The 12845-nt window shown below is 34.8% G+C and overlaps 2 protein-coding genes across 5 annotated transcripts; both read left to right on the top strand.

Annotated features, from left to right (window-relative positions):
- Positions 1 to 35: 35 nt before the first annotated feature.
- On the top strand, positions 36 to 8866 carry LOC114359443 (traB domain-containing protein). 3 transcript variants are annotated; one of them, XM_028313853.1, is made up of 11 exons: positions 36 to 179; positions 431 to 633; positions 1041 to 1136; positions 1220 to 1350; positions 1601 to 1725; positions 1898 to 2024; positions 3985 to 4124; positions 4216 to 4367; positions 4678 to 4783; positions 5143 to 5281; positions 6240 to 8866. In XM_028313853.1, exons 2-10 carry the CDS (start codon positions 444 to 446, stop codon positions 5261 to 5263), a joined length of 1188 nt encoding a protein of 395 aa, XP_028169654.1. In that variant the 5' UTR covers positions 36 to 179; positions 431 to 443; the 3' UTR covers positions 5264 to 5281; positions 6240 to 8866. The 3 variants fall into 3 exon arrangements, with proteins under 3 accessions (XP_028169654.1, XP_028169656.1, XP_028169655.1); XM_028313855.1 differs by having other exon boundaries at positions 53 to 179; positions 569 to 633; positions 6240 to 7872; XM_028313854.1 differs by having other exon boundaries at positions 53 to 179; positions 420 to 633; positions 6240 to 7872.
- A 787-nt stretch (positions 8867 to 9653) lies between these two features.
- Positions 9654 to 12258, top strand: LOC114359464 (traB domain-containing protein). Of its 2 annotated transcripts, none has more exons than XM_028313880.1 (8): positions 9654 to 9915; positions 10023 to 10168; positions 10257 to 10381; positions 10565 to 10691; positions 10780 to 10922; positions 11095 to 11252; positions 11498 to 11603; positions 12135 to 12258. In XM_028313880.1, exons 1-8 carry the CDS (start codon positions 9828 to 9830, stop codon positions 12235 to 12237), a joined length of 996 nt encoding a protein of 331 aa, XP_028169681.1. In that variant the 5' UTR covers positions 9654 to 9827; the 3' UTR covers positions 12238 to 12258. The 2 variants fall into 2 exon arrangements, with proteins under 2 accessions (XP_028169681.1, XP_028169682.1); XM_028313881.1 differs by having other exon boundaries at positions 9656 to 9915; positions 11933 to 12201.
- Positions 12259 to 12845: the final 587 nt, after the last annotated feature.

The following is a 12845-nucleotide window of genomic DNA, read 5'->3' as shown; positions in this document are numbered from 1 at the left end:
AATATTTTGTCTTGTTGTCACCTGTCATTACCAAATGTCAATTTACGTAGGTATTTTCAAAAAACGATAAAAATTATTAAAAATAGAGAGAATTAGCTACATTGCTCCACGAAAATACTTTAAATAACTTTTTATTGTTTAGACCAATCTTGTGTTCACTGCATTTAACATAGCGAGTGGTAAGCTAGACACCATTTATTATTCAAATAATGTATTTATAACTTAGATTTTCGCATGCCACGAATGAATAAAGTAGGATCAATATTGCTTTTTGCGATCTGATAGATCTCTGCTCCTAGGGGCTCTATTTTTGTATATTTGTTTGCTACCCACCTGCAGAAAATATTAAGAACTCCAAAACTGCTATGACATACCAAACCTTGTTTTTTTGGACAAGGGGGTTTTTAAAATTATTCTAGTTTTATTACAGTGTAGTCATAAAGATGGATCCTGCTGATCATCTAATTAAACATGAAAAAATTAGTTTGGAGGAGGACCCCATCCTCATGAGACCCAATGTATCAGGCTCCAAATGTGAAATAGTCAATGAATGCCAGATGTTTCTTAGGGCTGAAGACGGTGGAGGTGATGCCCATATGAGCCTGACCGGAAACATGCTTCCAGACAAGGATGGTAATACATTTTCTATTTTTTTCTAGTTGAATTAATTAAGAAAATGTGGTCTGCACAACACTATTTTTGTAACTAATTGTACTTGTATTTTACCACTCACTATCCCTTCACAAGCTGTTGACGCTAAAACATGCAATAAAGTATTATACTAAGACTTCAAATCAAAAGCGATATTAAGATACTTGATACCATTAATCTAATTAAAGGATCAAACAATCTAACCCAGAAGGCAGTGGTAAGGTTTCTTGTTAGAACTACAGTGCTTTGTGGGAGTTATCCGTTAGCCGTTGACTTTTGTTAGAAAAATGCTACTAAAAAGAAAACGAACAAGGACAAAAAGTAACTGTTTTTAAAATGTCACTAAAAAAATGTTGATTATAAATATTTAACTGTCTATTTGATTGCAGAAAAGCCGAAATTTGTTACGTCTACTCCAGATCAGAAGAAAGAGAGTCCTTCTGACAATCTTATAGCAGACTCCAATCCTGAATGTGATATTGAAGGTATGTGAAGAGAGTAGTTGGATTTTGTCCAAAAATAAGAGGATATCTGAAATAGTAGTGTAAATTTTTTATAACAATTCCAGGAGTCCCTGATCTACCGCTGGATGATGGGTTACCTAGTACTGTGACAGTGCTGGATGCTCCGGATGGTGGGAAAGTATACTTAGTGGGCACTGCACATTTCAGCATACAATCACAGGAGGATGTTTCTAGGGTAAGAATATTTATTAATTTAATACACTTTATCATTCAAGTAATGCTGCTTTTACACTATGCGGAAATTAGCCGAGTCAAGTAAAAAAAACAGAGGAGTGGGGATGAAATTCATTCATAATTCATCCCCACTCCACTGTTTTTTTGACTTGACTTGGCTAATTTCCACGCAGTGTAAACGCAGCATAAGAGTATTTATTTTTATTTAGGATTGATGGTTTGTATAAACAATTTATCACTATTTTGTTCAGGTCATTCAAGAAGTGAACCCTCACATTGTGATGGTGGAACTGTGTGAGCAGCGAACTAACATTTTGTTATTAGACGAAGAGATTATACTAAGAGAAGCTAAGAATATAAATATCAAAAAGATAAGGTAAGTTTTTTTATTTACCTACTGTTGATATCAAATGGTTTATTAAATAAGTACCCTGTTTTTTTGGCGTTAATGTGTTTATTTATTTAGGACAACTAACAAGACAGACACAGTTACATACCTACATATTTTTTCTTAGGACTAGTTGTTAAATGTGTAAACATTGTTACAGGGCAACGATGGCCCAAAATGGGGTTTTCAACGGCCTGATGTACATCCTACTGCTGAATATGTCTGCGCACATTACGCGGGAATTGGGAATGGCACCTGGTGGCGAATTCCGACGCGCAATGGCGGAGGTAAAAAAAACATACATTTACGTACCTTATATTTGTTTTTTACTGAAGGCGTATTATCTATACTTCTATACTAATATTATAAAGCTGAAGAGTTTGTTTGTTTGTTTGGTTGAACGCGCTAATCTCAGGAACTACTGGACCGATTTGAAAAATTCTTTTTGTGTTGGATAGCCCGTTAGTTCCTGAAGGCTTTAGGCTATTTATCATCACGCTAAGACCAATAGGAGCGGAGCACCAATCAATAATATTTCAAATCTGTGAATTTTTTCCTTTTGAGAGCTGACGCTGCGTAAACGGTTAAAGTTTCGCAAAAATCATGTATGACAGGATTGTTCCCCTTTAAAAGTTCTTTAAAAAAGTCCGCGGTAGCATATGTCTATCTTTTAAGGTTGGCTCATAGTAACCATTTTTATGCAAAAAAAAATTTAAAATAATGCATTATTTGCGAAGGTGTTTTTATAAACATGATATTAATCCTTATCCAAATAAATAAATTATTCACCACAAGTATTTAATTTTAAACATTCTTGCCCTTTACACCATTCGATTTCAATAAATATCTTAGGAGATATCGCAGTTTTAAAATCACATCGCAGCAAAATAATGATCAAGTACTACGCGCGCTACTGATGGATCAATGCACAGCCTAAACCGCTGATCGTAAAGACCTGAAACTTGGACGGTGTGTTCTTTGTATGACGTAAGCATCTGATAAGAAAGGATTTTCCAAAATTCTACCCCTAAGGAGGTAAAAAGGAGGGGCAAAGTTTGTATGAAATAACGAGATTCCTTCGTCCAATCTACTTAAAATTTTGCATAAGCATTCTATAACAGAATTAATGGAAGACGTGTTTCGTATTTTAGTGAAATGCACCCCCTAACTATGTTAAAAAGGGGTAGAAAGTTATTTTAGTGGTGATTTGCTTCAAAGTTGATATTAATTACTCATTAGTGCATTTTTTTACAATCATGACGTCATGTTAACGACTACCATACTCTAGGGGCCTCCACTTAACCTCGGAGTGGGTGCCCGCTGCGTGCGCTCGCCCAACAATGCATAGTAATGCATGAAAGTCATGCCGCGGGCACCTGCTTGCGCTGTATACATAAACTCATTTTCGCGCGAGAGTTTTGGCGGAGGCCCTTGAGGTAGTGGGAGTAGTCTTGAGGAAAAGCTCCTTCTCCCACGGCCAGTGGCATGCTGGAAGCTTGGTGATTCTAGCACCCGTAGGAAAATATAAAAAAAAGTTTACCAATAATACTGCGGTAGGTGTAGTTTTCGATTTCGTTCACCGGATCAAAGGCCGAGCTGCATATTCATAAAATATAAGAAAAAAATATTTTCATGTTTATTTAACCTGATTTTTATATTTTAAAAGTATTCAAACATTTAGATAATAACGTTAAAACATTTAAAAATAATCGTATGAGAACGTTTTCGACTTCTCCACGGACGAAGTCGCGGGCAAAAGCTATTTGTAAAATAATTAGACTAAATTAATAAAAGTGCCTACCCAAAGTCATTATTCCACGCGGACGAAGTCGCGGGCACAGCTAGTACAAAATAAAAGAAAAAAAAAAATATTAAAGGTCATATTACTGCTATCAATCTTCATCTAAGTAATTCGGTCTATTGGTCTATTTTTGTGTAAGAGTAGGCACACCGTTGATTTTTAGTTGGCCGATAGTTGTGCCCGATTTCAAATTGTATGAAGAATCGGCCAAATCGTATCGGCGTAGTGTGCGCACTCCCATACATGCCCATACTGATCAACTGCCCGACTAAACAATCGGCCGACGAAAAATCAACGGTGTGCGCCTACTCTAATAGTTTTGTGCAAGAATTTAATTTTCACTTTTCGAAGCATCATTATCATTTTAAATTGTTTTTTTTTATTGTTTGTTTTAAATAACTTTTCATTTCATCAGTTAATTGTTATTGTATATTTTCCTTACACAGGCCAAAAAGATACCAAATTGCATCGTCCAGTTGGGTGATAGGGCCATTGACATCACATTACATCGGGCCTTAGCCTCTTTGTCCTGGGGGCAGACGATTAGATTTATATGGCATTTGCTCACTTCCAATCAAACTATTAGGTAAGCAATAATTTTTATAAATTTTATAAAAAACTAATTAACATTTTTTTTTTAAAAGCAGAATATGTTTATTGTATCTTTTTTATTGAAGCGTGGAAGAAGTAGAGAAGTGCAAACAAAAGAAAATGCTAGAAGACATGTTAGAGGAGATGGCCGAAGAGTTCCCCGCGCTCAAACGAGTCTTCGTTGTGGAGAGAGACATGTTCCTTTGCCATTCGCTGCAAGTTGCCGCTCTGCAACCCCGTGAGTTTTAACAGTGCATTGATATTTTGGCTAAAGTTAACAATTTTAAAAAATTGCCTTCTATTCTTAGATGCTGTTTCACCTACTCTACTACTTGATCATAGTGTCACCAACTAACGTCACTTTGCACTTACATTGTAACGCCTGAGATTTACTATCTACCGGTTGCTATTTATATCTTTATTGCATTAACTTATAGCGACCGCATAAGGCCACTAAGAAACTATTTCTACCATGTTTGTTTTGCTATAACTTGCAGAATTAAAGAGGTAAAATGTGTTTTTGAGTACTAATTGATATTTTTTCTTAGGTCGAGAACCTTGCCGTATCGTTGGAGTGGTGGGAATCGGACATGTCGCAGGCATTGTTGAACATTGGGGCAAGATCAGGCAGCAGGATATTGCGCCTTTACTCAAGTAAGTCCTAAAACTACCTAATAAATATGTTTGTTTCTTTAATTAAGATAAATAATATGAATATAGTTATAACGAGGAGACCATGGGCTTTTATGGTCAATCAGAAGAACACGCGAAATATGCAAAGTCCAAAAAGAATTTTGCATTATTGCATTATTAATGATTTTCAGCTTTAATGACAAAATGCATGACAGTGAAACATGATGCATGACAGAGAAACGTGATGCTATGACAGTAAAAACTTGTTGCATGACAGTGAATCGTGATGCATGACAGTGAAACTTGTTGCATGACAGTGAAACTTGTTGCATGACAGTGAAACATGATGCATGACAGTGAAATGTGATGCTTGATTGCAGGGTGCCTCCTCCGTCGCTGTCGACGCGCGTGATCCGCGTTTCGGTGCGCGTGGCATGCGTAGGCGCGGTGGTTTATGCAGCGTACAAGTTATTACCGCGCCGCTGGCTCTCGCCGCTTTGATCGTTGTCGCCGAGTATGGTAAGTAGAAACAGGCCTGTTCATCTCCGCGAGTTAACATCGAAAACAAAACACGCACGATGGCCCACCTACAGGATACTATTCGACAAGGCCTCACATACGAGCGAACATTGACTCACGCACGCGTATTCTTGTGTATGATGGAAGAAAATAAAGAAAATGGTTTACTAAATACTGTGCAGTATTTAACTGCCTAAATAAAAACACAGAATGTACTTTTTTAAGTTGCCTCAAGACACTGAGAGGTAAATAAGTAGTTAATATTATTCATGATAATTCATGCTAAATCATGTATTTTCACCGCCATTTTCCGCAGTTTGGCACCTTATGTCACATCATTTTACCGAAGTCAGCCCTATAGCTTCGGCGCAGTGCCGATCACTGACGTTTGTCAACAAAATGGTGCATGACTCTTGAGACAGGCTAAATTACACCATATTGTTAATAACATTAAGCATACATTTTTTAAATACCTTCGCGAAGTAAAATTTCTGTACGTAGTACTTATTATTATTCTGTGGTAGAACTAGAAATACTATAAGCAGAGGGCTTAGTGTGAGTTTACATTAAACGTCCTCACTAGAGTGCGTTAAAAAATATATGAAAATTTTAGTTCTTGAAAGTTTCCGCTAGGGGCGCTGTACAATTCGTCATACATTTAATGTCATTTTTTTACACGCTCACTAGTGACGACGTTTGATGCAAACTCACACTAAGCCCTCAGAGTTATAATTTTCGTCAAATATCCACCAACAGTACCAACACCAATTAATTGTTATGGGCGTGGTTTGTTTCATTACCAAACATACAAAAACATGTTCGCCGCAATACTCGGATAATATCCCCCGCGTTCGCCTAAGGGAGGGAATTTTGTCATATACCTAATCATTGCTTTGTTTACATATTATCAGCTAAGAAATGAAACTGGTTAATAACTGTAATTAATTTTTCTTTCCAGAAAGTTTTTATCGTCCTGGACTAAAAAAAATATATTAAAAAATCAAGAATATCTTCTAAAGAATAATCTAGTATAGAATTTTCTTAACTAATACAAGACTATTAGAATCTTATTACACAATTATTATTCCGGGTCTAAATGTAAAAAGTCATTATCGTTATCATAGCATATCATGACAACGTAAATGTAAATCTTTATCTTCGTTTGATGTGTTGGGCGTCAAATAAAAATGTAATATCGTATTTTTAAACGAGCAAGAGTGAAAAATATTATTGTTTTTTCTGGAACATTTCTTTTTCACGTAAAATAGGTACTTTAACTTTGATCTATGTTATATTATTAATGATTCCTTTTGTTTTTTTATTTCAATTTTCTATACCTACTCAATTTATGTTGTACAAAATTCGATTAAGTATACACCTCGACGTTACAAACGCGTGAAATCGGTGAAATTATTTTATATTGAGTGAGATTAATTTCAATTTTATTTTTCTCTCTTGTAATGTTGTCTTTATCACAATCAGTCCTACTTGTATGTTTTAATCACGCTGGTCAACTATTTATTGTCAAATGCATTATGATAAGCAGAGTTATTCTTGTCTGCGACACCTTTTACTTTAGGTATTATTAAAAACTCTAGCTGGAAGCGAATTTTCGACTTTTCTTGCCGTAGTAATACTATGCGATGTTCAAATCGGATAAAAGCCGTAACTTCTCTTGATTATGCTGTTATTAACTGACTTTAATAAAAGGAGGAGGTTCTCATTTAGGTATTGTCTGTATTCAGAAGCTGCTCTCAACTCTATTCTGATATGTATTTGGTAATTAAAGTTTAGAGTTTGAAGACAAAAACATTGAAAATTAGTTGAATTCTGATCTTTATGACTATGGAATTTGACAGAAACGAGCACGATTCAAATGTACGAATAGACTCGGTCAATAAGTAGATTATTTGACGCACACACATTAGATCTTATTATTTAGTCTACAATAATTCACGTTCTCTTCTCTTCTCTATATTAATAATAAAGTTTGATCTGACCACTGTATTTTACAAATCTGAGAAAATATGCCGGTATTTACAAAATATGAAAGAATTTATGCGTTAGACTGAGTAGTATACTTTTTACTATTGCACCTAGGAATATATTATTTTATTTTAACACAAAACATGATCGTCATATTAAGATTTTACAATATGTATAATGAAAACTTGTATGGATAAATGAAGTAGACTTGTAAATATGTATAGTCCGCGACAATAGATAATTTTGTATATAAAAATCGATACTAATTGATTTAATTGTTACAACTAATGCAACATTATTTTATTTTGCGATTAAAATAGGTTTAATCATGTCACTAGAGAAAGATGTAAATGTTATACGCGCTTAATATTTTGTTTGCTTGCTTGCTTAGTTTTTATTGTCACGGACTATACATAGATTCTGAATTGCTCATTATTGACCTAGAGTTAGATAAAAAGTCAAGTTTTAAACTTTAACTAAAAATAGCTAACCGTTTTGAATATCAGATACATTTAATTTTTGGCTATTTTTAGATAGGTAGTTTAAAACTTGCATTTTTATTAGTAAGATCGTCAGTTAGTATGTAAAGCTTTTACAAATACAAGGAATAATAATTGCCTGAAAAAAATACCTTAGTGCCCAGATTGTGAAGTGCCACTGCCCGAAGTGTCTGATCAGATAATCTAAGATATGCATAACATAGGTAACTTTTCCAGCTTATATTCATTTAATTTTAAGAAACTTATGAAATCTTCACTTTGTTTCAAAAATGCTTAAGAAGGCACTTACTTCTGTTAACCCCTTTTTGCCGTTTGTTATAATATCACAAAGGTCTATTTTGTGCTTTCCTATTTTTACATAAGATTAATTTTAATTTGTTGATTTTTGACGTGATTCTTAGAATCACAATTATTACGAGTAACGTTTAATGTGTAACGGATGTTTTCTTATGAATTAATTAACATCAGTTTAATGCCTGTGATAAATTAGAAAATTACAATTAAACTTTCCATCCATTTCTAGAGTAGCGGAAAAGCTCACGTTAGTTCCTTCGGTGTTAAGTATAAACATAAAATTATTTTTTGTTTTGATTACAAATATTATTACCTAATGTCCATTTCTTTTAGTTACTTAGGTTCAAATTCATTTGTTTACAAAACCACGCACGTTGTCTATTAATGAAAAATTGTTATTACTATTATACCGCTATTCCATATTAAAGTTTTGCAGCTGTAATTAGCTAGTAACAAATAAGACATTAAATACCGTATAACTTTTACCTCGTAAAACAATAGTTCAAGTGTACCTATCGCAAAGAATGGAATAATTTTCTCGTAAACTTCTAACTGAAACGTTTTATTTTAGGAATAATTATGCACCATCAGGATTAATGCTATAACTAGATTGTTTTTATATAAATATGCGAAGACACTGTTTCAAATGTTTTTCTCTTACTATGCTCGATAATAATGTTTATAGTGCGATTAAATTCGCCTGGAATATGCGTTGCCTTTAGTTAGGTCATAGATTTATCACATAATATTGTATAATGTGTGTATAAGTATAAAGAAGCGGCAATGAGTATAGTCGGCCTGGTTAGACTTAGGGCTGATTTTTCAATCGTTGGTTAAGTTTTAACTGAAGAATAGAACTGTCATTTTGACTTATTTCCCATACTAAAACTGTCAATATGCCAAACTTATTCTTCAGTTAAAAGTTATCTAGCTATTGAAAAATCAGGCCTAAGGCATACGAGTTTATAGAACGTAATATTAGTGTGCTTGTTGATGTGACGTTATTAGTGTGTGTGAAAATTGATCTTTATTGTCATAATATTATATTAAAATAAATTTAGTGTTATTATAAAAGTCATTTTCTTTCTTTTTCCGTTCATAATAATATAATCTTTCATCACTATGTATAACTTGGGTTCCTTGATTTACAAACTATACTAAGTTTTGCGTGTAAAGGTTATTACAAGTCAAAATATACTTTATCAATTTACAGCTAAGTTTTAAGTTTGCAGCGACGTATATTCAGCAATATTAATAACCCCTTTGCCGATGGCCATTAATTTTGTGTAAACCTAAAAGTGAACTCGCCCGGGAAGCGAAGGGTCGTAGGTTCGATTCCCACCTTAGGCGGTTATCACACTGCGCCGCGCTCCGCCGCGGAGCGCGTGATTTTCATATAAAAAATCACGCGCGCGGACGCGTTGTCAGTGTGAAGTGCCGCGCGTGTTTTCTATACAAACAGGTACTTGCATACAATTATTAAATCTGTCGCCCCGCACTCCGAGGCGGAGCGCGGCGCAGTGTGATAACCGCCTTAGCCAATTCGATTTTTTTCAAGTTATTATAAAAGTATTAAGTGTGAACTCATTATAAAAATGTGACAAGTAATTTGTTATGACAAACAGCAAACGAAACAAACACTTTGACAAATCAAAATCCAATATGGACAGATTGGAGCAATAATGGATTTCTAAATTTCAAGCCAAATAAAATGTTTTGTACTAACATGACCAAATTCCCAATAAATCAAAATTACATAGCGAAATATGAGATACCAAGTATGTTGCTTTGTTAGGCAGTTCAGCAAAAGTCTTGAAACCGTTGCATTGTGTAAACAGCATCAAAAACTTAACAGTAAGTGCCTACTTCTCGTAATAATTGGTAGTTGTGACTTTGCTGACTTATATTCGTAAGGCACTTTTGCTCTAGTGCTAATTTTAATTTTTCCTTCAAACTTTCAGCTCTATGTTCAACACTTTCTCGAAGAAACTATTCTGATATACCTCTACCATCTTCAGCAACTCTGTTACAAAATGACAAGCAAGCAACAGTTGTGTTACTGGGCACAGTGCATTTTAGCAAGCAGTCAGTGGAAGATGTTTCCCAGGTAATGAGGTTTTATTTATATAACAGTGATATTAATTTATTTATAAAAGCTATCATATTAAACCATCGTAATTATTGTATGTTTCCAGATAGTACGAGTTTTAAACCCAAATGCAATTCTTGTGGAGTTATGTCGACAAAGAGTGTCGTTATTAGAATTGGACGATAAGAAATTTTTGGAAGATGCCAAAAATTTTGATGCCCGCAAAATGAAGTGAGTATATAGTATGATAAAAGTTATGTTATACATAGGTTGGCACGGTGTTATTAAAGCGCCGACGCCGAGTAATAAAAAGACGCTCTATCGTGTCGGCTTAAAGAATTTGTTGTTGCGTACGTGGTCTTTCAATAGTGCACTATGTATAACAGTACCTACACTTGTTTTATTATGTTATAGGGAAGCAGTTAAAGGACAAAACTTTGTATCCGGTATGTTACACGCTATGCTACTCAAGACCTACGCCGATATTGCGAAAGAGCTAGGCGTCGCACCGGGTGGAGAATTTCGAAGAGCTTATCACGAGGTAAAAAAGTGCCTTCAAATATTATTTCTCAGTCAAAAAATTTTCCTTACTAATTAAAATGATTCCTTGTTTCTTTTCTATTTTCCAGATGAAAAAAATACCAGGATGCAAGTTGTTCTTGGGCGATCGACCAATTCAAATAACTATAGCAAGAGCATTTCAATCCTTGAGTGTATATGAGCTAGGCCAAGTCTTGTACCATCTGACTACAGCAAATCCGAAGCCTTTAGAGTAAATATTTTAATTTTTAATTTAGATTATGTTTACAGCTCTAAGAAATGGGTAGCCTGGGGAATTTAGATGACTGTAAAGTAGAGTAGCTTAGTCGAGGTTTATGTCGTTGACAGTACTTTAAATGCAATAATTATAAGGAAAGTAATAGTTAATCTCTGTTTCATTTCAGCAAACAGCAGTTGGAGAGATACAAAGACAAAGATTTCGTGCAAGCACAGTTTGAAGAGATCACAAGAGATGTTCCGGCTTTCAAAAAAATATTCCACGTGTTCGTTGACGAACGTGATAAATGTCTAGCGTATTCTATTCAGGAGTGTGTTCGTACTGGTGAGCAATATTTATAAGTGAATGCATTTTCTGATAGTTACCAACCTGATAGTTTGTCCAGCAGTGGACGTCATTTGGCTGAAACGAACGAACCAACCACTTTCGCGCGTTAAGTCAATGCAGTTCCAAACAAAATGTTCTAAAAAGGCTACATTTTTTCTTTTTCGCGCGAACTGCACCTACATAACTTTACATATTATGCATAAGTATAACTATTTAATTTGTTTTTCCTTTTTATATTGCAGTACCTGAAGGTCCCCGGGTACTGGCCGTTGTGGGAATGGGTCATGTAGATGGTATAATGAAATACTACGGTAAAATGAAACAAGAAGACATTGTACCACTGTTATTGTAAGTTATCTATTTTTAAAAAATATTTAAGTTCAGTCGTAGTTAATTTAAGTAACTAGTGTAAAGAAAAAATAGTACTAGTACTTTTGAGTACCAACTTAGTAGCTAAATTTTAATGTTAGAATGCGGTCGTACATACGGTCAATTATTCAGTTGGTAACTGGCAGAGAGCGTATCTAAATTAAATACCTTCCTAGAAGGAAAAGTTGAATTAATGAACCGCTTACTAAATTACATAATTAATAGGATTGTAGGGTATTTTTTGGCAACTTAATTAGAATTTGAGTGTGTACGACTGATTTATAATAAAATTTATTTCTTATTTTCAGTGGCTAAATTTTTTTAATGATCATCATACTGATCACAAACTCTTCTAATAAAATATTTGAAAGTTCCCAAAGGTGAGGAGTATATAATTAAAGCACAAAACGTTTAAAATTAAGGGGCCAATCTAGATTTAACTATTTTTAATAGCAATAGGATATTGAAGTCATTATGATTGAGAGTTTTATAAGGTTATTTCTCTTTCAGCCTGCCACCACGGCCGTTTTACACTGTGCTAATTCGGAAGGGATTAAAATTCACTTTTTATTTTTTACTGTTCTCTTTCTTTTATAGAATTATATTTGGATAAATAAAAATGTTCATTTACCGAAGTAATGTTTTATTTTATCTTTAGAAATTGGGCATCTGGATCCGTTAACGCTATTGTATGGGGCTATGGGGTTCCCTGATACTTTCCATTTACGCAGTTCATACAGTTCAATTCCTAGGCTGGACACAACATACAGTGCTTCCCCAACCCAACCCTTTGGGCATGTGACATTCTGAATACAACCCAGTTTTTCAAAAGACCAGCTACTTCGAAACTTGAAGAGCTCATTATGGCTACCCTGTGTGGCTACGCTGTGTGGCTACCCGGGCTACCTGCAGTATTTTATGCGATTACTAGTTGGCGCCACTGGCGCTTGACAGAAACGAGATCAAGGACGGAGGAACCCACAGATACGGGAGGAACCAGGAACCTTACTTTGTGATTAGTGAGGCGCGCGCTGGAGAACACACTATTATAAGTTGTGGCACTTTCCGACTAAATGGTTGCCCTCATTGGCTGTAAGATGCAGCTATTTATATCAGAAAGGATGGCTGCTCATAATTCCATAGACAATTTTTGTAAGTCGTGGCATAAGTCGTTATTCAAAGCCTAACATTACGTAAAAACGGTAAAATAGTAGCTTTGAC

Source organism: Ostrinia furnacalis, unplaced genomic scaffold (assembly GCF_004193835.3).
Source record: "Ostrinia furnacalis isolate ACB-3 unplaced genomic scaffold, ASM419383v2 OfSCF4391, whole genome shotgun sequence".
NCBI lineage: Eukaryota > Metazoa > Arthropoda > Insecta > Lepidoptera > Crambidae > Ostrinia > Ostrinia furnacalis.
The sequence above is the reverse complement of the archived record's forward strand: the minus strand, read 5'-3'. Positions and strand labels throughout refer to the sequence as shown.

Bases quoted from the DNA above. Each gene is read 5' to 3' on its own strand.
- LOC114359464 (XM_028313880.1), top strand. From the start codon at position 9,828: ATGAGATACCAAGTATGTTGCTTTGTTAGGCAGTTCAGCAAAAGTCTT. The intron at 11,253-11,497 runs GTGAGCAATATT...TTTATATTGCAG, and splicing joins TCAGGAGTGTGTTCGTACTG to TACCTGAAGGTCCCCGGGTA. The intron at 11,604-12,134 runs GTAAGTTATCTA...TTTCTCTTTCAG, and splicing joins GACATTGTACCACTGTTATT to CCTGCCACCACGGCCGTTTT.
- LOC114359443 (XM_028313853.1), top strand. From the start codon at position 444: ATGGATCCTGCTGATCATCTAATTAAACATGAAAAAATTAGTTTGGAG. The intron at 1,137-1,219 runs GTATGTGAAGAG...TAACAATTCCAG, and splicing joins TCCTGAATGTGATATTGAAG to GAGTCCCTGATCTACCGCTG. The intron at 2,025-3,984 runs GTAAAAAAAACA...TTCCTTACACAG, and splicing joins TCCGACGCGCAATGGCGGAG to GCCAAAAAGATACCAAATTG.